Source organism: Neophocaena asiaeorientalis, unplaced genomic scaffold (assembly GCF_003031525.2).
Source record: "Neophocaena asiaeorientalis asiaeorientalis breed wild unplaced genomic scaffold, Neophocaena_asiaeorientalis_V1.1 scaffold25, whole genome shotgun sequence".
In the NCBI taxonomy this organism is placed as follows: Eukaryota; Metazoa; Chordata; class Mammalia; order Artiodactyla; family Phocoenidae; genus Neophocaena; species Neophocaena asiaeorientalis.
The window spans coordinates 3865298-3888875 of record NW_020172492.1 but is presented as its reverse complement, the minus strand read 5'-3'; the positions used below and the strand labels follow the sequence as shown (position 1 = coordinate 3888875).

The 23578-nt window shown below is 36.2% G+C and overlaps 2 protein-coding genes across 2 annotated transcripts in view; one reads left to right on the top strand and one right to left on the bottom strand.

The window, feature by feature from the left end:
* Positions 1 to 736: 736 nt before the first annotated feature.
* On the top strand, positions 737 to 23377 carry RGS21 (regulator of G protein signaling 21). Its single transcript, XM_024738220.1, has 4 exons — positions 737 to 747; positions 5224 to 5300; positions 8459 to 8625; positions 23174 to 23377. The coding sequence occupies exons 1-4, from the start codon at positions 737 to 739 to the stop codon at positions 23375 to 23377; spliced, it is 459 nt and encodes a 152-aa protein (XP_024593988.1).
* Positions 21713 to 23578, bottom strand: part of LOC112395160 (uncharacterized) — a 404375-nt gene continuing 402509 nt past the window's right edge. The window contains exon 19 of the mRNA XM_024738216.1: positions 21713 to 21801. The gene's annotated coding sequence lies outside the window, so the exon portion shown is untranslated. The remainder of the gene's footprint in view (positions 21802 to 23578) is intronic.

The following is a 23578-nucleotide window of genomic DNA, read 5'->3' as shown; positions in this document are numbered from 1 at the left end:
ACAAAACTTTTACTACAAATAAAAATACCAATATAAGTCCTTTATCTTGATAAACATATTTAAGTATTATTATCTCAAACATCAACGCTGTATAAAGAAATATTGGCACAAAATGCATGGTTAAAATAAATTGAGAAATGCACGTTATTAAACTATAATAAATCCACAATTTTTTAAAAAGTGTGATGCCTGCGTTAGAATATTTTAATCCATGAATAAGGCTGTTAAAATCCTTAAACATGTATACTTAAAATAAGAGTACTAAAAAAGAAAGTCTTCCCCAGACTTTCTGAAAATCAAAGAACAAAGGAAAATGACCTTTTAGACAGATTAAAGACCTAAAGGTGAATATTGAATTATATCTATATGTTTTTTCCCGAGTTGATTTAACCTCATGTGAACAATGGTTGTCTTGTAAACGGATGTATATGAACTTTAGAAACCAAACTTTCAAATGGAATTTATTTCAGTTATGCCACAGACTTGAGGAAATGTCACACTCATTCCAAGAGTTATTTGTTACTTAGAAGTTTAAGTGTTCTGACCAGTGAAAAGCTAACAGCAAAATGAAGAAAGCTGAGAATAGCATGATTTAAAGAATGCCAATTTGTAACCCAGGGGATAGGTATTTGCATACTAATTGTAATGTTCCTGCTGTCACATTCCCTTCAGCTTGAAGATCAGTCAGAAAGAGAAATTCAGCATCATCTGTGACAGCCAGACAGTGGAACAAAAAATGCCAGTGAAGTGAGCTGCTGTTCAAAGCTATTTTTGTCTCAGATGTACAAATGAAAACACTTGAGCCTTCATTAGTCTCGATGTTTCGTTTCCTTCATTTATGATAAATATGCTAACTGTTGTCTTTCCTCCTGATTTATTTTTTTCTCCTTTCTCCACTGATTTCTTCTTCTTTTCTAAAATCCGTCCACAATGCATGGCTCACCTGTACAGTTAATTCTTTATACTTGCTAAGATAAAGAAAGGCTACAAAGTGGAGAAAACCCACTGAGCTCTCTTTATGTGAAGCTTTCCCAAATTATTAAATGTTCAGGTTAAAGACATAAGATACATATGATCCTTGCAAAAACTATTCGTTGTTGCAACATGGATTGAGAAATTTGAACATAGATATTAACTGCGGGGTAAGGCAGCAGCTGTCACTTCCTGGAGCACGCGGGCTCCTTGCGTGAATCTCTCGCTCTCCAGCAAACCGCTAATTGAGTGTGGAGAGCTCAGTTGTCAGAGCCCACATTTTTACATGCAATACAACTGGTTCTAGCGGGCACAGTTAGCAAGATAACTGGTAGCTTTCACGCAGTTCCCATCTGGCCTGGCTCTTCTCCGGACACATAATATGGGGACTGCTGGCCTTGACGGCACTCATTTAATGAAGGAAATCAGCCAAAGCCCCATGAAACACTAAGTGTGATTTTGGCTCCAGATACACAAGTGAATTTCAAGGCAAGTCATACACACACAAAAAAATTACCCCGACTATGCACCACCATTTTACAGGAAATATATGCGAACACACAATGGAGAAGAGCCAGACAAAATCTTTGTAAAGTTCCAACTAAACTCCAAATAAAAGGGGAAAAAAAGAAAAGTGAGAGAGAGAGAGAGAGAGAGAGAGAGAGAGAGAGAGAGAGGAGGGAGGGAGAAGTACACTGTCCATTTATTTAAGGTAGCACTTGTCAAGTAAATTCAACCCAGTCAGTCTATTTTTAAATCAGCCACCCCCTCTATCCCCCAATTTTAATTCAATAGATTTTTCTTAACATTTATACATTTGTGTTTCTAAAAATTTTAAACCTATTTGTCAGTCACATCTAACATAAGAAATGTCCTATTTTTGTTTGATCATGTACAAAATTCAAGAACCACTGGCTTCTGAAAACTTTCTATTGAGTAGAAATTACTACAGTTTAACTGTTATTTAGAGGAAATATTTGTGTGACGTGTAATAAACTCTATTACAGGAAAAACACCCTAAAATTTATTTGAAACGTTTATTACAGATGTTCCAAAACATGAACAAAGTATAAGCATATGTATATTGACTCATCCATTCCAGGAAGAATTGTAAAAAGAGTCTGGGTTACAAGCAGATACACCTGTGTCTGAACTCGTGCCTATTAATACATGTGTGATATTAATACATGTGTGATATTAATACATGTGTGATATTAATACATGCCTATTAATACATGTGTGATATTACACCAGTCATTAACATTTATGTCTTCTTACTCATTGGTAACATGGGATTAAAACAGACTGTCATTTTGAAGATTAAATGAGGTAAAGTATGTGACATGATTAGCACAATGTGGTATAGATTGTAAACATTCAGTACATTGCTTTTCATTTTAGTGCTATTATAAAAATTGTCTTTCAGTTTATTCACATATAGAAATTACTCTTCCAAAGACTTACAATCAACCTCAAATTTAAAAATCTGAACAGCAAATTAATACTGTTTCTTGAAATAGTTGCATTTCACCTAACTTCTGAAAAATAAATACTGCCTTACAACCAACCCTTCCATCATATCAGGTAGTCAAAATTGAACCTCTCAAGTCAAATTTGCAATCTATTAGAAAACAGTGAACTGAGGGCATTCCAGGCATTATCACACACCAGCAGGGGTATTTCTTCAGAGGGCTGAAGGACAACTTTTTCCTTTACAACAATGTCAGTATTTGGTGGACCTTAAATATTACTAGAATATCCTAGTATCTCCACTGATATTCTATATCTATAATATTTTAGTATATCTCCCTAATTCAAAACATTAGGAATTTTCTTTTGTCCTTGGTTCTACACCATCTCCCAGACTTTGCTCTCTTTTTTCTGTTTTTACTGCTTCCCTACATTCATGATGACACTAAGAATAGCTACCACTCATTTGAACACTTCCATTTCAAAAAGACTCCTTTACATCCAACAAGTCCTTCCCTGAATTTTCCTTTTGCTTTTGGCTTAAGCAAACTCTGGCTCTCCCTGAAGGACATGGCTTGCTTTGATGCCCTCAGAATGGATGTTGTCCATTTCCTCCAATTTCACATGCTCAGGGTTGAGAGTGAGGTCCCTGGTCTGTCGCTGCCTAGTGATTCTTTTGCATCATTTCTCCTCTTTCCTCACCCAAAACACACTCTGAAGTTAACACAATTCAACTACACCTTTAGTAACCTTCTTATCACGGTCATCTACCAGCATCTTGAAAGCCACTGCACTGCTTCCATTGAAGGCTTTAATGCCTGCCACTATCTGGGGTTTGGCCATTCAGTCATTATTTATTTACATGTCCAACAAATATTTCTTGAACCAGACACACTGTTCTTGGTGCTGGATAATAACATATTTTCCTGTCATCAGACAACTTACATACAAATGGGGGAGTACATGTCCATTCTTGAACGATTCTGCCTAGATTCTATTTCTCAGGGTTTTTCTTTGATGGCTGTTCCTTATTCAGAATGGGTATACTGTGTGGCCAGACTAGGGATCAAAACTCTCTGCCCTCTTCATGAACATACATTCCACAGGTACTAAGTAGAAATGTGAGTACCATGCTAACCACCAAATTTCAATCTACAAATACACACAACATTTTAAACACGCGCGTTTTAAGCAGTCATATAATTTTAGCACTGTTTGATAGAATTCCTAATATTTGACAGAAGACCTAATATTTGACTCACATGAAATATAATGTAAGCATTTTACAGTAACAGTTTTCATAGTGCACACAAGCTCTTCTACAGAAAATTAGATCTTATGTCGGGTCCCGTTCTGCATTTATGAAAGATGGAAATGCAACCTAAATCTTTTAAAATGTCCATTTGAATGAAAAAAAAACATTTCAAAATGGCTTCACAGGAAACCTTGTATCCCCAGAATTTAGTAGATCAAGGGAGACAGGAAAATCAGTTGCCTGCCATTGGGGGAGAAGGTAAAAGAAATGGGAGATAGGAAATAAGAGTAATGGGAGGTAGCAAGATGAGTTCCCTGTCAACATAGCCTCCCCATGTAGCCTCTACAAGGACAGACATTACTATCTGAAAATATAACTACAACTGCAACAGCAGAAGGGAGCAGAGTCACTCCTAACACAAATGATGAAAACTGCAGCAAATCACACAAAGTAATAGAATAAAAAAGCTTAGAGATCGAGTCACACTAGCATATATGCTAGTAGCATCTATGTATGTAGCATAGATGCTACATACATCTAGTCACCTTGATATGCAAATGTAAAAGTTTATAAGAATGACTGGATGGGAGACTCTATTTTATTATCAATCATTTTAATAGAAACCTTCAATTAGACCATTCCTTTCCATAACGAAATCATTTGCACATCACAGCTACATTATCCAAAATTTTTCTTCTGGGTAACCGATGCTTTCTATGGATGGGGGCTTATTTCATCAGGATCTTTGTTTATTAAGGGGAATAATGCATGATATATTTACATCTCAGAAAGTTTATATCTCAAATCTGATTTATTATTTCTACACCACATCCCTAAAAGTATACCTTCTTTAGAAGACTTAAGTCAATACATTTTTTGACTGCTTTGGAAAAGATACTACTCTGTCCTGACTGATTCCTAGATTTAAATAAATCAACCCAGAACTGGAAGCATACCAGTCTAAAGAGAAATAAAGGCTGTCTCAGAGTAGGTAAAGACTTCTCAAAATACTATAAATAAACATTTTTAAAATCATCACATGTTAGAAATCCTTAATCAAAACTTTAAAAAAACTTTTTTAAGATGCATAATTATGAAATGGACAATTCTGGATACTGTGAAAACTTAGAAAATAGTTCATTCGTCATTATTGCTATCATGATAACTCTTCAGGAATAGACTAGTGTAATGCCGTAGAAATTAACAATTAATATAGCTGAGAAGAAATTCACGAGGCTATGTAGAACAATGAGCAATCTCTCTCGTGCCTTTATTAGAATTCAAGAATTTGTAAGTATTATTAACACTGTTGGCCAGATTAATAATTTGCTGATGTCAAATTACATCCCACTTTGATTTGCTATTGCTCTCTACTGTGGAAAACATTATATAATTCTCGTTGACCTTTTGCAGTTTAATTCATGAAGCAAAGCTAATTTAAATGATATCATTCAATAAATACACATAACTCAAATATTACTATAGGTTATAGAAGAAAAAGATCACAATGCTATTGTCAAGGGTAGATGCTGTTTCCACAGGTCACCAACTACAGAAACAACAGTGTGTTCTGAAAATATGGATACACTTTTAACCAACCAAGGTAAGATCCAACTAATAATAGGTTTAAAAATACCATGATTAAAATAAAATCATTAAATTCTGGAAGTTGTAGTCATGTTATACAGTATGAGTTTGATCAATATTTGAAGAATGAGATTCCCAAAACTCACACAAATTTATATAGGCCCAAAGTTTAAATGGAATTAGGTTGGGTCCAAAATAAGACAAGATGACAGAAATTCCAAACATTAAAACAAAAAGAAAATCCCAAATAGGAAGTGATAAAGTTGTCATTTTCTTAGACTCATTATCATTTGATGTATATTATGACTACCTTTGTTACAAATTGAAAGACACATACGAACTATTGAAAAGTTGAAAATTTAAATAAATCACTTGTTTTTCATGTCCTGCAGGCTAAAATAAAGTTTTTTAAGTATCAATATTTATTTCAATTGAGTTCTTACTTTAGTGAATACAAAAACATATTTAAATGTGTGTGTATACATTAATATGTACATTGTGGATATATATTTTCAATCAATATGATGGCTTAATAGGGTAATTTTGGTCAATTATAAATAAAACATCTAAGAATTTAATACAAAATAGTCATTTACAAAGATATGTAGAATTCTGCTTTTGTTATACATAATCCTGCTTGGCAGTATTTCTGTTTCATATGGGATAGAAATGACATTATAGAGACATACATAGAAAGTGTTTGAAATGCAGTATTGTTTGTTCTAATCAAATGGCATTTCCACTTTAAATTTATAAAGTAAATATCAGAATATTAGAAAAGTTTAAAACATGGTAAAGCTGAATAAATTCTTCATGGCTGTTTATTTATATGCACAATTAGACTGAAATAGACAAAATTACACTTTCATTTTATGATTCTCACATAACTAATTCCCAAAGCATAGACATAAAGTAATCCACAATACACCTAGAATCCAACTAAGGACATATATTAAAGATGTCAGAGATATAGAATTGCATTTTTGTAAGCTTCGAATGGCGTGTCTCTTTTTTCCTTAAATACATAACCAGCGAGACAGATCAGGTTTGCTAAGAGCCTCAGGAAGGTACCTGCAGGTGGAGAGTTGGCTGGGACAGCACCACAGAACAGAGACATGGAAGGTGTTAGATGAAGGCAAATGCTTCCACCTGCAAACCTCCTGGGATTTTGTACCTCATGCTCGCATAAAGCAGAAAAGTCATAGATTCATCTGCAAAGTTGTTTGGTTTTTGCTTTTTATAAAAGCAGAGAAATAGCTCTCATGCTTTTTAATGCTTTAAACAGTTAAACGACTTACCATATGACCTCCTTGTCTTGTGACCTGAGGATATGTCTTGCATGTATTAGTGTGGCTTCCGCCACCTATTGCTGACCTATTCTACCCATCAGCCTCTGCTGTGCCTAAGCAGTAGCCATTCCCTCCTGTAGAGAGTCCTCAGATGACATGATAGTGATTGTATGTACCATATTATTCCAAAGTCACTCGACATCCTATGAACATTCAAATTGTATGTATAGGGTAGACGAGTAGTTCAACAATAGTGTGTCCAAGACAGAGATAACTAGCCCCAGTTTTAGTTGTTTATTCTGTTCCCTTGTGTCCAAACAGAGCAATAGGAGGAGAAAAGAAGGAAATGGTTGTTAGTTTGATGTAACCCTGCATTAAAATAGCAGGTGGGAAGAAAATAACAATAGTCTCTTGATCTCTAACTTCCTGTCTCTGGGATGCACTTAGATAACCCTCACTGGGAAAAAGCTTCATATGCCTTAATGACACACAAATAAAATAGTGCCAGACATGAATCTACCATATTCTTTCAGCATTATTGCTTAATCTCCTATATAAAATAGATTTTAGTCTAAACTCTGTTTAGACCTGTCAAATTCACCATTGTTTGGACCTCATGGAAAATTTTAACTGTGTCACTAAGAGGCTTTTTATAACCCAAATATGTGTCACAGAATCTCAGAAGCTTCTCAGATGTATTTTTAAATGCAAGAAATGTGCAGTTAATTGAATTTTTTATAGTGCTCACATATTAACAACATCCACACTCGCCAATATTTCTACTGAGAATTTTCATTGGTACCTGAAAACCCTTTGCGGTGACCTGTTATTTCAACTCTATTTCAAATAATTAAAAGCTTGTTAGATCTATTTTTAATAGTGTTTTTAGACACTGTAATCTTGCTCCATGAAGCCCTTTTCTATTTTCTCTCACTAACCTTCACTTTCCTTCCAACCTGCAGCAACCTACGAACAGCTAACTTAGGCCCCTTTTCCATACACTTTTTTCCGATATTTTCTTTTTTGCTGGTCAATTTTTCCTTTCCCCCGATTCTCCATAAATTTATTTCTCTCTACTTTGCGACCTGAAGGGTCAGCCCTTCAGCACACAGTCAGGGAGGAGCTGCTTTGAGCACAGGCATGGGGGCCCCCATGGCAGGTGGAAGAGAAACCCACCAACGTGAAGGAAGGCAAATCCCTCTGAGTGACAAATGCGCCAAAGGGTGTTTCCTCCTCAGAGAGACACAGTCTCACTTATGATCAGACACTGCCATCAGAAGGCGCCAACTGAAACTGAGTAACACGAACTGAAAGGACTGGCTTAGTTCAGGCAGCTCTGGGAATTTGACAGTAATCTTTCTAACCTGCTACCTCTGTAGAGGCCCACTCTTAACCATCCTCGGCCTTAAAAGATTTATTAGAAGCATTACCTTCCCAAAGAAACTCCAAGAGTGCCAAAGAAGATTTCGGGGCACATCTTCGGGGCACATTTTAATGTGGAAACTAGACAAAGGAAGAGTCTAAACAGGTGGTCACAAACTTTATTTATGAATGCAACGAATAATAAATGTGTAAATTTGGCCGAAAATAAGATAATGGGAAGAGGTGGGACCTATGAGAATCCCAGACTTCAAGCACTACCTGTTATTATTCAATTTAAAAAATGCTAATTGTAGAAATACAGATATAAATGTTTTATGTTTATGACTACTGATCCAAAATAAAGTTTTCTAAAGTTAAAAACTAAAATATATAAATGTTATATTTAGAGGGATGATAAATATTTGTCACTGAATCCTCGAATGCTCACCCTATACAACGTACTTGCTTTGGTCGCATGACTGCACTGTGTGATATAACAATTTTTTTCTCATATATCTTATAGCTGGTCTAGATGCTTTTCGAACATTCCTAAAATCAGAGTCCAGTGAAGAAAACGTTGAGCTCTGGCTTGCCTGTGAAGACTTTAAGGAAACAGAAAGTGCAGAAAAAATTGCTTCCAAAGCCAAGATGATTTATTCTGAATTCATTGAAGCTGATGCCCCTAAAGAGGTGGGTGAAATATTCCACGACAGTGAATATTTATCTGCTAACAAATCTGCTCCCAACTGAAAGGCGCGAAGTCCATCTTGAGGGAAATTAAATTGTCACTATGTATTCAAACAGAAAATGTTGGTAAATTCAAAAAGAAGTTCCTTACCGTGATCCTCTGGCACTGATTCAGCAAATATTTTTAAGCACCTTCTATGTGCTTAAAGGTTTCTGTTTTCTGAGCACAACACGCAGGCTCTTAAAAATAGTCTAATATGTCAGAAGTTAACAGCTCTACAGAAATCCTACTTAAACGTGCTGCTGGATTTCAAATTCACTTTCATTTTCCCTTTTGTAAACCACGGAGGTCAATTTGGAATAAAATTTTTTAAATCAAAAAGGTATGGGGCTTCCCTGATGGCGCAGTGGTTGAGAGTCCGCCTGCCGATGCAGGGGACACGGGTTTGTGCCCCGGTCCGGGAGGATCCCACATGCCGCGGAGCGGCTGGGCCCGTGAGCCATGGCCGCTGAGCCTGCGCGCCCGGAGCCTGTGCTCTGCAGCTCCCGAAAAAAAAAAAAAAAAAAAAAGGTATGTATGTGAGGGAAAAAACAACTACTAACCAACAGTGTAAATTCTTTACATTTAGGACTTTGGAGAACCACAACAGCATATAATAATGTCTCCCCTTCCAAAAGAGGGGTTTGATTACCTTTATTTCGTTGATGGGTGTTGGGCTGCACCCCGCTGGCCTACGAGGTCTGCACTTGCCCATCTTCAAGACAGAAGAAAGAGCCTGGAGTCAGCGAAAGAGTCATCAGTGGTTTAATGGATGGCGGAGCTTAAATGTCTGAAGCAAGGTCCTGGAGCGACACCCCACCATGTGTGGTGGACGGCGGGCAGGACGTGGTGGCCGACGTCGCAGGGGAGTGGGGGGAATAGGGAGGTTACCATTTATAGGGGGAACTGCCATCAACTTGGCTCATCGGTTATCAGGGAAACCAGCAGAGGGGCAGGGCCCTCTTAGCCCCTCTGGCTAAGCACCTCCTTGGGCCAGAGGTCTTCCCTAATTAAACTAACAAAGGGGAGCCATTCTGATATAAAGATTAGATCACTAGCTGGGGCTGAGGGGCAAGTATGCAGAAAGGGCCTTAGAGAGAAACCTGCAATTACTCCAAGAATAGACCCCATAAAGTGTTTTATGTGTGTAACATCTCATTTATATTTGACTTCATTTCCAGAGCCAAACCATGATCATCTCTGCACACCCCCTTAATGTTTAACTATATATATATTTTAAAACTTCTTTGATTCCTCACTAAATATAACATATGGAGAGAGTTTTAATGCATACGCAGCAAACAGGAACCTATATGAAACTACTAGCACCAAACATAAACCACTAGCACAAGTCATCATCTTTCCCTAGAGTTGAAATACTGATATCCTCCTAAGTGACAGTTACTAAATTCTCTAATCCAAAATTAAAATTCATGGTATGAGAAGTTATTGTACTAGTGAGAACAGAGGACAGCATAGATGAAATGCAAACATTTCCAAAAATCTAGGGCATAATGTTGCCATATCAATAGTTCAAGTTTTAGATGGACATTAATTACTGTAGCATATATTGGTAAAGTATAACATCACAGACATGTGAAACAATTGAAGCTTAGCCTGAAATTCAAAGGGGGAAAGAGAAAAGAACGTAACTCCTGTGGAGCTATTTCAACATTCATTTCCCAGTCACTATCTAAAAATCAATAAATAATTCCAGAAAACTGAAAATGTATTATATAAGATTTGTCAAGTTGATTAATGTTTCATTCCCTAAAAGGCTTTGAAATCAACTCTAGACGTATCCTACTTATTGTGGTATTGGTTTGAAAGCCAGATGTTTTTCTTCTTTATGAATCCATCTACTGAATGATTATTTTAAGACAACATTCTCAAATATTATGTATAAAAAATCTTCTAGTACGAAATGTAATCTTTTAATTATAGCTGGATTCAAAGTTACAATATATAATAAATTATCAATTTGGACAAAATAGTTTTGTTTTCTTTCCTAATCTTCCCTTCCAAAATAAGTTTATATGGTAATAATTTTAAAAAATAGTACAGCTACTATTTTAGGACATAAAACTTTCATACTTTTTAATAATTTGTCCATCTAATTAATTTTTACTACATAAAATATAATTACATTTATGGCTGCTTTTCAAATAATAGATTACATTGTCTCCTTGAAGTGTCTAAAGAGGTTATTATTGGATATGACAAAATTCTCATTGAAGACAAAGAAGTGTGTATATACATTTACAACAGTCATTGTCTTCCCGATTATTTGCCATTAATTATTTCCAATTCCAATTACTAAAGTGCATTTGTCTCTTATATACCAATTGCAGTCTTCAAGGTATCTCTCTATAGTCCATCAGTTACACATTAAATATAATATGACTGTTAGTATGATTCATTAAATGGAGTTATTTTTGAGTGCCTGTTCCCACAATGAAGTCACAGAGTAGAAGGGGAGATTGACATGTGATAAAAAACAGTCAAATACAAAATAAGCAATTTAATAATTTAAATAATTAAAGTTTGTTATTAGCACAGTGGGAAAGAGCGATTAAGTCTATCTGGAGAATTTAGGGACCGATTTGCTGGGTGGTTCACATATGAAAAAGATATGTCATTAAAAATAAGCAATATTCATCAAGAGAGCAAATGAAAAAAGAATATTTCAAACTGCGGGCACAGTGTGTAGCCTGGATGTACAAAGCTCCCTAGCGTTTTCCAGAAATCACAAGCATTTGGATACTGCTAACAAGAAGCAGGGGGATAAGGCTGGCCAGGCAGCAGTAGAGATAAAGAGAGGGTGGGAAGCAGCTTAGATTTATCTAGTAGGTGGGCTTCACATGACAAAGTGGTATATTTGATATGGGGGTTGGAAAATATGATTTTCCTAAGTGGAAAATTAATTCAAGAATGAGATTCATATGAAAGTATTCTCCATTTTTCTATATTCAATTATAGCTGTAAAACTGACTCTCATAAAGAATCAAAATTATAACCAATTTCCTTGGTAGAAAACCCTAAAACAGAGAACAATGACAAGGTCACATTATCCAGATGTCTATTAAATCCCATTTAGTTTCTTTTCAACTTTTTATGTCTTTATTTCCTCACCTATAAAATTGCAAGCATGACAATAATTTTTAATTGATGCAAATAGACAATTTACAATTAGACTATATACTAAATTTACCAAATGATCCCTATCTATAAATTGATGTTAATAATGGTTCTCAGTTTCCTATTCTAATAGGCAAAACTGCACACAAAAATTGAAATTTCAGGTCTCTATGAGAGATAATAATAATCGCAGTGGACCTCATGCCCTCTCCTTTACAGTGTTACCATCTCTCTGGTTTCTACACTAATCATGTGATGCAGTGGAAAACCTGAAGGTTAGAGATACAGATTCAAATCCTGTAATCTTGTGGTGATCTATTTCACCCCTTTGAGCCTTAGTTTCCACATCTAAAAACATATCTATGAAAAAGCATGTAGCAACCACACAGGAGAGATGAGAATGATGAATGAGATCAAGTGTCTAGGGTTTACATGGGGCAGAACAGGTTTTAAAAAGTTTAATCCTTTTTTTTTTTTTAGTTGGAGTATAGTTGCTTTACAATGTTGTGTTAGCGTCTACCGTTAATCCCTTTTTTCTTTACACAAGTCACTGTAAGTGCTACTGAATCTACCTGAAAACATCCATTAACTAACTTCAAAGAACACTTGAGGAAAAGCCACTTTAAAAGACTTGATAAATGTATACATGTGAACACAAATTAGAAAAACATGACAGCAAATCACTAGTTTCAGATAGAAAGAGCTACTCATTGAATGGATTGTACCGAAATATTTTCAGAAGGTACTGCAGGAAAAAAAAATAAGTGTGAGCCAGATATTTTGACTAAGTGATTTGAAAATGAGAAAATTATTAGATAAGCAATATATATTTTTAAGTGGCCTTACTTTGCACACAGTAAGAACTTGTGAGTGGCAAAGAAAAAGAATTCTTAAACTTGTATTTATTCTTCCTTCAATTCGGACCACTAATTTCATAATATTTGGAAATTTTCAAAAAAATATTACTTGGTTTCAAAAGAATGTAAATCTTCAAAAAATTAAATAATATTTTTATATTCAGCTAAGACACTGACATATTTTAAGTATTTATGTTTTATTTATATCATTTATATACATTATGTTTGTATCATCACTCCGTTATATTAGAAAGAAAATTGGTCAGGATGGAAAATATGTGATTAAAGAGAAAACTATGTTGATTGTCATTCTGTGAGATTAGAAAATGTTCCAAATCATACTACATTGTAATGTTGAAAACTTAATATAAATTTAACTTCATAGTATGACCAATCCAGGAACCAATACATTGGCAGTTTCTTAAGTAAAAAATGTTAGTATAAAATATTTAATTCCTAAATGTATTTATTAAATGTGAGGACATCATAACATGAAACAGAAGAAACTATAGTCATAAAGGAAAAGATGTCTTAATGGGTTGTGCAGGACGCTTTTTAAAATACCTGTCTGGATTTTTTGCTTTTATTTTTATTGTAGTACAATGTTATTTATTGACTCGTATTTTTATTTCACATCAATAGGTGCTTATTCTGTGCCTACGATTCACCTTCATTAGATAAATTCCCTCCATTGGAAGGGAAGCTGGGTCTAGGCAAGAGAACAGGTAATAAACACAGAAGTATAATGCAATGTTTTGTGTGAATGAGGCAGCTCGATAAGAAAATTCAAGAAAATAAAACAGGTTGAAACTATAGTTTGGCTCAAAAGAAACTTTCAACCTAATTGGGTTAAAAAATGAAATTTCTAGGACTTATTTCTAGGACTAAATTAAGTTCTAATTTCTAGAACTTTGCTATTTTTTTCTAGGAAAAAAATAGGAAAGCAACAAATGATTAAGTGCAAAAAAAAAAAAGAAAAGTAAGAGGTGAAATTGTTTGCATTATACCTAAAAGGACATAATGATTGAACAGTTCTGAGGCAGGATATTGAGATAAGGCCTTTATTTTAAATGAGGTTAGTTTTAAACTGAGTCTTGAGGGAAGAGATAGATATATGAATTCTTGGTAGAGAGAAGCCCATGGGCAACTAGAGGCATTTCCTGATATTACTGGAATGCCAATTTTGTATCTTCCATTTTGTATTCGTATTTTCTTTGCATTTTTTAAGTGTCACTTCCACAAGGTGCTGATGTTATTTTGAGCCTTGGTCCTGCCCCACAAGTTGCTGCTTGCCAACAGTGCCCCCCAGCTATTGAATCACCTCCAGATAAAATGATTGCTTGTTTATTAATTTCCTAAGTTTTTGTACACTAATCAATAGATAGGTGTCTATTACATACCAAGCACCTTGCTGGTGCCACTAAGAAAAAGACAGTCTCTGAATAAATAAAGCTAACCATCGTGGTGGGAAAACTGTAGTATAAAAAGGTAATTACAATAAGCTTTCATGAGTGTTGAGATAGGGAAATACAGGTGATGTGGTCTCATGCAACAGAAAAATCCAAGTCTAAGGGATCAGGAAATGTACCTCAAAAGAAGTTAATTAGTAAGCTTTGGTCAGAAATTTGAGTGTAGACGAAAACAAGACAAAATGGGAGGAGGGAAGGATGATAGTAGTGGAAGTGGAGGTCAACCGAAGGACCCACTGGTGCCTAGAAGGCTAGTCCAGTAGTGAAAGAAGCCTAGTACTGGGTGCCTTGGAGTATAAGTGCAGGCAAGAGCACCTCCTGCAACCCAGTGATTTCTGCTCCCTATTTACTTCATCTTAAACTAAAGGGACCTCTTAAAAAGGAAGAGAGACAGAGAGAGAGAGAGAGAGAGAGAGAGAGAGAGAAAGAAAGAGGAGAAGGAGAAGGAAAAGGGGGAGGGAGAGGGGGAAAGAAAGAAAAGCAGAGCTAAAGAAACCATAAGCCACATCTGTCCAGGGCTTTTACATGGACTGTCTGATTTGATCACCATGTTCACTACCTTAGGGAGGCATTACAATCATCTACCTTATACAGGTGAAAACTGAACTGAGCCTTAGAGAGAAAATGATGGGTCCTACAGTCATCAAGGTACACAGCTCATGAGGACATAGGTCTTCTGCCCAGGCTTTTACATGTTAAACTCCTTTCTTAGATCTACCACTTATTTTCAATGTTCATGACACAGCCTGGGAACCTTGGTGTTTATGCTAAAGGCAAAAGCATAAAATTATCTTGTCACACAGAGTCTATCTTCCTTTCTATCAAAAGCTGTATTTCTCTTCTCATATTCCCTCTAATTTGTATAACTTCTTAAACTATAAAGCAAAACAAAGTGGCAGGAATATTTCTTCTAATAACCTGCAGTATCATTTTGGCCCTCTGAAAGAATGATTGCTGCATTTCAACTCAAAAACAAAATACTCAGCTGTTTGTTTGTTTTTTATTGAAGTATAGGTGCTTTACACTGCTGTGTCAGTTTCCGCTATATAGCAAAGTGAATCAGCCATAGGTATATATATATCCCCTCATTTTTGGATTTCCTTCCTATTTGGTCACCACAGAGCACTGAGTAGAGTTCCCCATGCTATACAGTCAGTTCTCATTAGTTATCTATTTTATACATTGTAGTGTGTATGTGTCAGTCCCAGTCTCTCAACTCACCCCATTCCCCCTTCCCCACTTGGTATCCATACTTTTGTTCTCTACGTCTGTGTCTCTATTTCTGCTTTGCAAATAAGATCATCTGTACCATTTTTCTAGATTCCACATATATGCATTAATATATAATATTTGTTTTTCTTTTTCTGACTTACTTTACTCGGTATGACAGTCTCAAGGTCCATCCACGTCTCTGCAAGTGACACAATTTTGTTTCTTTTTATGGCTGAGTAATATTCCATTGTATATGTGTACCACATCTTCTTTATCCATTCCTCTGTTGATGGACATTTAGATTGCTTCCATGTCCTGGCTATTGCTTTTTGAATTTGCACATGTCCCTGCACTACTTAATCTTGTATTAGCATGATGGGGTTGGTGAAGGAAACCAGTCAATCTGACTCTCTTTCAGCTGCTCCAGATAACATTTGCTATCTACATCTATTTTTAACAATCCATATCCATCATGCTTTTATATGTTATGATCACATACATTTGATTATTTTTTCCATTTCTCTTGTCCAATTTAAGGTATTAGTACTGCCTCCCATCTCGTGTCACTTATTTCTGTCTTTAAAACCAATCATAACAAAAGGATACAGTCCTGTGCAAGACGGATTCCTTCTCGACGTTACAAACTTGGCTATTCTCAACTTTAATAGCCGCCCTTGAGAATATATTTCAGGATATTCGTGTGCCTTTAATGATGCCAAAAACGAAGTAATACTAGAGGTTTTAGTGGTGATTAAACAGAATTATGTAACCAAAAACATGATTATAGGCGGCTTTAATTTGAATAGTAATTTTTAAGCTCTGTTGTGAATGAGGTCTAGGAAGATGCCTGCCCTATTTGAGCAAGGCGTTTTACATATGCATGCACACACTTTTTGCATAATGACAGTCTCCTGCTACACTATACATTCTAAATGAGGAAAAGTCTATCTCATTTGAATGTGAGAGCTCAACTGAGAACTTTTCATTCAAATTATGTAAAAATATATAAAGCACAGTTCAGGGTCACAAGAGAGCCAAAAGGTACAGTTTAAAATGCATTCTTCCTGCTAAAATAATTTGTTGGAAGCCAAAAGAATTTAAAACTGCTAGTATAGAAATGAGGAATTGGCTTGCATAACTTGCAGTTAGCAAAATCACCTGAGTATTAAAATATCTCAAGCTCATTATAATAATATCGTTTTTAAACAACCATCACAAACACCAGTCAGAAGGTAGTCGTTTTAATGCAATGGATTGTTGTTAATGTCAGCTGTGTCAAGGCCTTTTCAAAATTGACAGGATTTAAAAGCTGCTCAACAGCTGCGATGACATCTCAGCCGTCATTCCATGAGACTCACAAGCCTAAGTCTTGTTTTCTGAGATTGGCAGTGCAGTGGTCTCAGATAGCTAAGGTAATTCATGACCTTTTGAAAAATAAGCAAATTAAAGGTATTTCTCAGTATCCTTGAAACCTAAGTGTATCCGTAGAAACAAAATGCAAGTGATTATTCACATCGGTAATGAATATAGATATAACTGCGTTTATTTCATCAGTCAATACGACATTCAACCCATGCTCTGGACCTACTAATTTGAGATCCTCAGACAAGTCTAAGCTTCCCTGCAATTCCCAAGCAGCTCAGGAGGGACTCAAGACCACACAGTTGGAAGGTCTGCATCTCTAGAGGGTTACCACCTGATAAGATGTCTGCCTTCAAACTACTCCAAGATTAACATCTCCTCTGTTCTTACTTTTTGAGATAGAAATTGATACAACAACTCAGCCAAAAGTCAAATCTGAGATGAATGCAAAGTTGGGGGTGCAGTTCGCAGACATGTCTTGAAAAGTGATTATATTAAAGGAATGTATGTGTCAAAATATACATTAGGCCTAATATTTTCACTTTTGTCCTGATACTGAAATTTCATGGACGTCAAGAAGAAAAGACAAGGCATTTTGGGTAGACTATTCTCAAACCTCACTCGGATTGACTCCTCAGGAGCATTTAACAATGGTGATCACCCTCTCTTAATTGAAATACTATCTTCAGTTGGCTTCTAGGACTCAATTTCTTCTTCTCTTACTGACTCCCCCCCTTTTCAAAAAATAAATTTATTTATTTTCATTTTTATTTATTTTTGGCTGTGTTGGGTCTTCGTTGCTGCACATGGGCTTTCTCTAGTTGTGGCAAGCGGGAGCTACTCTTCATTGTGGTATGCGGGCTTCTCATTGTGGTGGCTTCTCTTGTTGTGGAGCATGGGATCTAGGTGTGCAGGCTTCAGTAGTTGTGGCACGTGGGCTCAGTAGTTGTGGCTCGCAGGCTCTAGAGCGCAGGCTCAGTAGTTGTGGCGCATGGGCTTAGCTGCTCCGCGGCATGTGGGATCTTCCCAGACCAGGGCTTGAACCCGTGTCCCCTGCATTGTCAGGCGGATTCTTAACCACTGCGCCACCAGGGAAGCCCCTTCACCACTCTTTAACAACTTATTTTGCTGTTCCTACTCATAACCCAGCACACACTACCATGAGAGGAGGCAGTTCTCCTCTACTATCTGCTTACATTTACTCCCCCGGTGATCTCTTCCAGCCCTCTGGCTTTAAGAGGGCACCTCAAACTTAAACACAAATCTGAGTCCTAATTTTCTTCTCAAACCTTTCTTCTACCTGAGGCTCTCCATCTCGGTTAATGGCAACTCCATCCTTTTTGCTCTGGCTAAATAGCTGATAGTCATACTTGTTTCTTCTCTTCTGCTTACATGCCTTATCCAACCCCTCAACACTCTGTCATCTCATTCTTCAGAATATTTCTAAAATCCAGTCATTCTTAAAGATTTTGTTCCTCATCCCGGCTCATAAATATTCAATCACAAGTTCCATCTATTCTACTTTCTAAATATCTTTGAAATCTATGCATTTCCTTTCATTCTCTGTGACATGACCCAGCCTAATCCACCATGATTGACCACCTGAATTTCTGGTATGACTTCCTAACTTTTCTTCCCTTTATCCACACCTAGTTGTTATACCACATAGCAGCCAGTGATATGTTTTTTCAAACATGTGTTTATTATCAGTACTGTACTTACAATTCTCCTCATTGCTCTCAGGTTAATTAAAAACTATTTAGCAAGACCTACAGAAGTCTATGTGGTCTGGACCTTCATGCCTTTCCAGACTGTTGCCCTTTTCCTCCTGAAAACCCACTGGGCTTCTTCCAGTTTTCCCTCCCATGTCCAAGTCCCTTCCTTAAACGTATATACCCATAATAATATCTTGATTCTCAGCTTACAATCTCATTTCTTTCAAAAAGCTTTTTTTTCAAAAGGTATATTTTTCCCTTTGGATTACTTTCTCAAAATCTGTCTTCTTGTCTGACTTTCAACATAATCATCTTTATATAGTCAGATCTTAGCATAATTCCTAAGCACCCATTCAGTGAAATACTTTAAATGAATAAATTACAGAAATGACTAGCAAGAAACAACTACTTTTTCAGATGAGGTGGGTTTTTTTCCCCAGAAAGATAGGGATGATAATACTATCCATCTTACAAGTGTGTGTAAAGTAGCCATATAAAGACTTAGCACAACAGTAGTAATATCTGATGAATGTTAACTATTATTATTTACAGTTAAAGTAATCATCTTTAAACATTCTTAGGGTTATTTTAGAGATAATGACATTGCTTCAATATTTGAAAATGGGAGAAGACACAGTCACCAAGGAAAAAAACCCAGGAAGAGAAGACTTGGCCCAGAACTTAGATAATGCATATCTGCTCTGCTCATACTTTGAGGGACATGCAGAGAAAAAAGAATTAATGAAAAAAATAGGGAAAAGATAGCAGATAAAAGACAGGTAAATTCCATGCCACAGGCTACTGAATTCCCTTTGTAGTGACAAATCTTCTCTCTCTGATTATCAGATTGAATACTTAACATTAATAGAAGCCATTGTATCCAAATCTGTTTAAGCAAGAAATCAAATTTCTTAAGATTTTTACATCAAAATAATGTATGATGATAAGGAAATTACAGTGACTTTCCGTCTGTGATCAGGGAAGGCTTCTTGGAGGATATTCAACTTAAGCTGAATCCTAAGGGATTTAGGATAATCCGTACAGAATAAAACTGTGGAGGCAAGAGGGATTTTAGATGGTGAAACAGCATAAACGAGGGCTTTAGATACAAAATTCACTTTCGGAACAGAACGTAGACCAACTTTGTGGATATCACCAAAGATAAGTAGGAGATGATTTCAAAACAACACTTTGAAGTCCAGGTAGGAGGAAGCTCAGATGCCAGGGTAAAATGTTTAAATTTTATGCTATAGAAAGTAATGCCTTGTCAGCTGAACATTCATACAATGAAAGTGATATTTTGGTGAAATTGATATAATAATACTGTCCACAGTGTGTAGAAGGGGAGGTATCAGGTAAGAGGTAGATTCCACGGTTCAGGGAAGAGATTACGTTATAAAAGGTTAAACTGGAGAGATAGGAGTGAGAATGAAAAACAGCATTGTGAAATTACAAAATAAAAGGTGAATAAGGAAAGCACATACACACACACACACACACACACACACACACACACACACACACACAGAGGGAGAGAGAGAGAGAGAAAGGGAAAGAGAGAGCGAGGGAGAGAGACCAGAGGGTAAAAGAGGTGGCAGAGATGATTCTTATGTTTCCAGCTTGAACAATTTGGAGGAAAATAATGACATTTACACAAACACGTGGGTGTGATATTTTGTCACTGACATTAAACTGAATTGCCAAGATGCAGCTTCAAAAGACTACTGATTATCCCCTGGGAACGGTGTCTCTGCTCATCACTTAGCTATCAAGAGCTGATGTTGGCAGCTTCTTGGTAGGAAAACAGGCAAATCAGAAAAGTGAGAGGGATAAGTCAGAAGTACAAGCTTAGTATATCTGAACAAATCATGGTAATTATCAGTATCATATTGAAATGGAATAGTTCTGCTTAAAATTTTACCATGATTTTTAACAAATGTAGAGCTTTTTTCCATTTTGTACAACATGCATTTATTGAATCCTTACACTGTGCAAGGCATAGTGAGGGGCAGGCAAAATGTCAATCTTATCTAAGTAACCCAAACCCCTTTCAGAGGTCAGAAAAGGGGAAAAAATCTACAAGTAAACCTCACAAGGTACATGCTATTTGAATGTAGTCTTAAGGACATAAAAGGTTGTGAAAGACTTAGGTGAGAAGGAGTGATTTTCAGCTAGACTGGGATGGTATGGGAAAATATTCATCTGTAACAAAATATAAGAAATTTGAGGGGCAGTGTCTACCTTAGTGGGGATACAGGGCACACGGAGAGGAAAAAATGTAGAGGTTTGGACCATATTGTATAGGTCATGAATGCCAAGATCGGGACTTTGGGTTTTTTAAGTAGGGAATGAGGAGATACTGAAGGTGTTCAGTTCTGATTAAAATAATAAGGCAGCACTCTGCACCAGGTACACACTGGCCCTGCTATCAGTGGAAACTCACCCAATGACTGAAGGCCTAAAGGAGTTAACTTGCGATATTTACCTTTATGGGGGTATAAAGTTCAACACATTGCAGACGACACCATTAAAGAACGAACAGCATAGTTGAAGGAGGAAATGGGCAACATATATTCTCATATCCCCAAAACACAAGATAGGGATTTACGAAACAGATTATACTAGATGTTCAGAAACCACTACAAGATCTTGGTAATACCCACTACTCATTGATTCCGTCCACGAGGCAGGCATCATACTAGATTCATGACATGTTATCATGCCACCTCCCTGCTCAGAACACTTCAGTGTCTTCCCATTGCTTCTAGTAGAAAGATAAGAACCCCTCACCAAAGCACATAAGCCCCCCAAGACTTGGCCTCGACCTCCTCTCCCAACCTGGTCACAGGAACGTTTTTCTCACACCCTGCACCCCTGCCATGCAGGTACGAGGCTCTTCAAACACAAACAATTCTTTCTTGCCTCAGGGATTCTGCATTTCTTTATTCTGCCAGAAATGGTCTTCCCCAGATTCTTAGAGAACCTGCTTCTTCTCATCGTTCAAGTGTAAATAAAAATAGTACTATTTATAGTACTAGTATAATACTAAGACTACATAGAAAGTATATAGTATTTTCCCCAAATATAGAAAGCACCTGGCACATAACATACCCCAAAATATTTGTGGAATCAATGATTTTATGGATCATCTCACTTTCATTCTTGCAACCATTCAGTCAAGAATGGCCAAGCTTCAAGATAAAAAAGCAGAGCTTGAAAATATGAAAGTAACTCACCCCAGGTCAGCAACATCATAAGTGTTAGAGCAGATTGGAAAACTATTCTAAAATCTTACCAGTACGCCACACCATCTTCCTGTATAAAGAAGCAGAAATTGATTCCTTCAAGGAAGTTGCAGCATTTCATCTGGAACTTTGACGGAGGACCTGAAAGGATGATCAAAGAAATACAAAGCAGATGTAATCTGGATCCCTGAGTAGCTGAATTCGCTAAAGAAAGAAAATATCAGTGAGCAAATAGTGGCCTTTGATGATTCTTTTCAAAATAAAGTTTTTTTTTGTTCTTTTCCTACAATAATAATACTGAAATAGTTTGATATTACTTATCTCATTTAGTCCTTAAAACACTCTAAGACAGATGTTATTATTATCCTCTCTTATACCATAGAAATCAAAAATTGAAGGAAACTGTAGAACTTGCTTTACTCATATGAATAGCAAGTAAGTAGCAGAGGAGAGATTTGATTGAAGGTCTACCTGCCTATCTTTTAACTTCAATTCAATAAACATAAATTGTTATTTATAGTCTTTTACCAGACCCCCAAATTCTGGCATTTTTATAGTCTCCCACATTTTACCAAGAGACATTATAATTCTATTCAACAAATATTTACTGACTGCCTATTATGTGGCAGATAATTGGCTAAGTGCCAAGAAATAAAATGATAAATAAGACAGATATAGCACCTGCCTTTGGTGAGCTTTGAATTTTAAGATTCAAATCTCTTTCGCGCTTCATGAATATTTTCAGTTTAAGTAAAACAACTTGGATGTGAAATTTTCTGCTTCTCAAAATATATCCTGGAATATGGGTAGAATTGGACAAGTATCTCCACAAGGTTTGGGGCATTTTACAGATTTGCAGGTGAATGGTGTGTTCAATATAATAGATCTCTATTACACCTTGCTAAGAATAGTTACATGTGGTAGTGCTCAAGGGACAAGAATATACATACACACACACATACGTATATATGTACATTCCATGGGAGGCATGGTGGTCGGTGAAAGGGGGTGTTATTTGGTCCATTTTGGCAAACAATAAGAAATACAAATTAGGATGAAAAGCAGCATTATGGGAAACAACACGGGGAGGTATGGAGAATGGGAATGGATTGGTGAAAACCGACCTAGTAAATTCTAATTACTGCTCTGCCTATGAAAAGTACATTTTACATATTAAGGTCAAAGTACTAGAAAGAAATCAAGGATGGGAGGGAAAAGAAATCTAAAATCATAAAATTTCTTGTTTGCCTTTCACTTTGCCATTTTTTGTAATCTCAAAATAAGGCTTGACCTCTTCTCTGTCAATGCCAACACTCTCAACCTAGGAAATGTAATTAAACATGTGTTCTGCATTCCAGAAAACGAATATGTGACCTCTCTGTTGTTTAGATTAGATTAGATTAGATCAGATTAACTTTGTGTTTAGAAAAAACATTCAAATCATATGTGTATCTACCATCTGTTTAAACCACGCGTTCTTTGATTAAACTAACGCAATGAAATGTTTCCACAGATTAACATTGACTTCAGTACCAGGGACCTCATCTCAAAGAATATTGCAGAACCAACTCTCAAATGTTTTGATGAGGCTCAGCAGGTGATCTACAGTCTGATGGCCAAGGATTCTTTTCCTCGATTTCTAAAGTCAGAGATTTATAAGAAACTGGTAAATAGCAAACAGGCTGGAAATCATAAAAAATGGCTCCCTTTCTTGTAAAGAAGGTCAATGACAACTAGCCATCAGATTATAATTAGGGGGAAAACAAGTGATAGGATAGATCAACTCAATCACTATACTTCAAGGCTAGAATGTTTTAAATATACAAACACAATGTAAGTTTTTCTAGGGTTTAGAATTCATTGTTTTACTCCAATAGAAAAATAATATTTTATATCTGAAGCCTGAATGTTTAAGTCA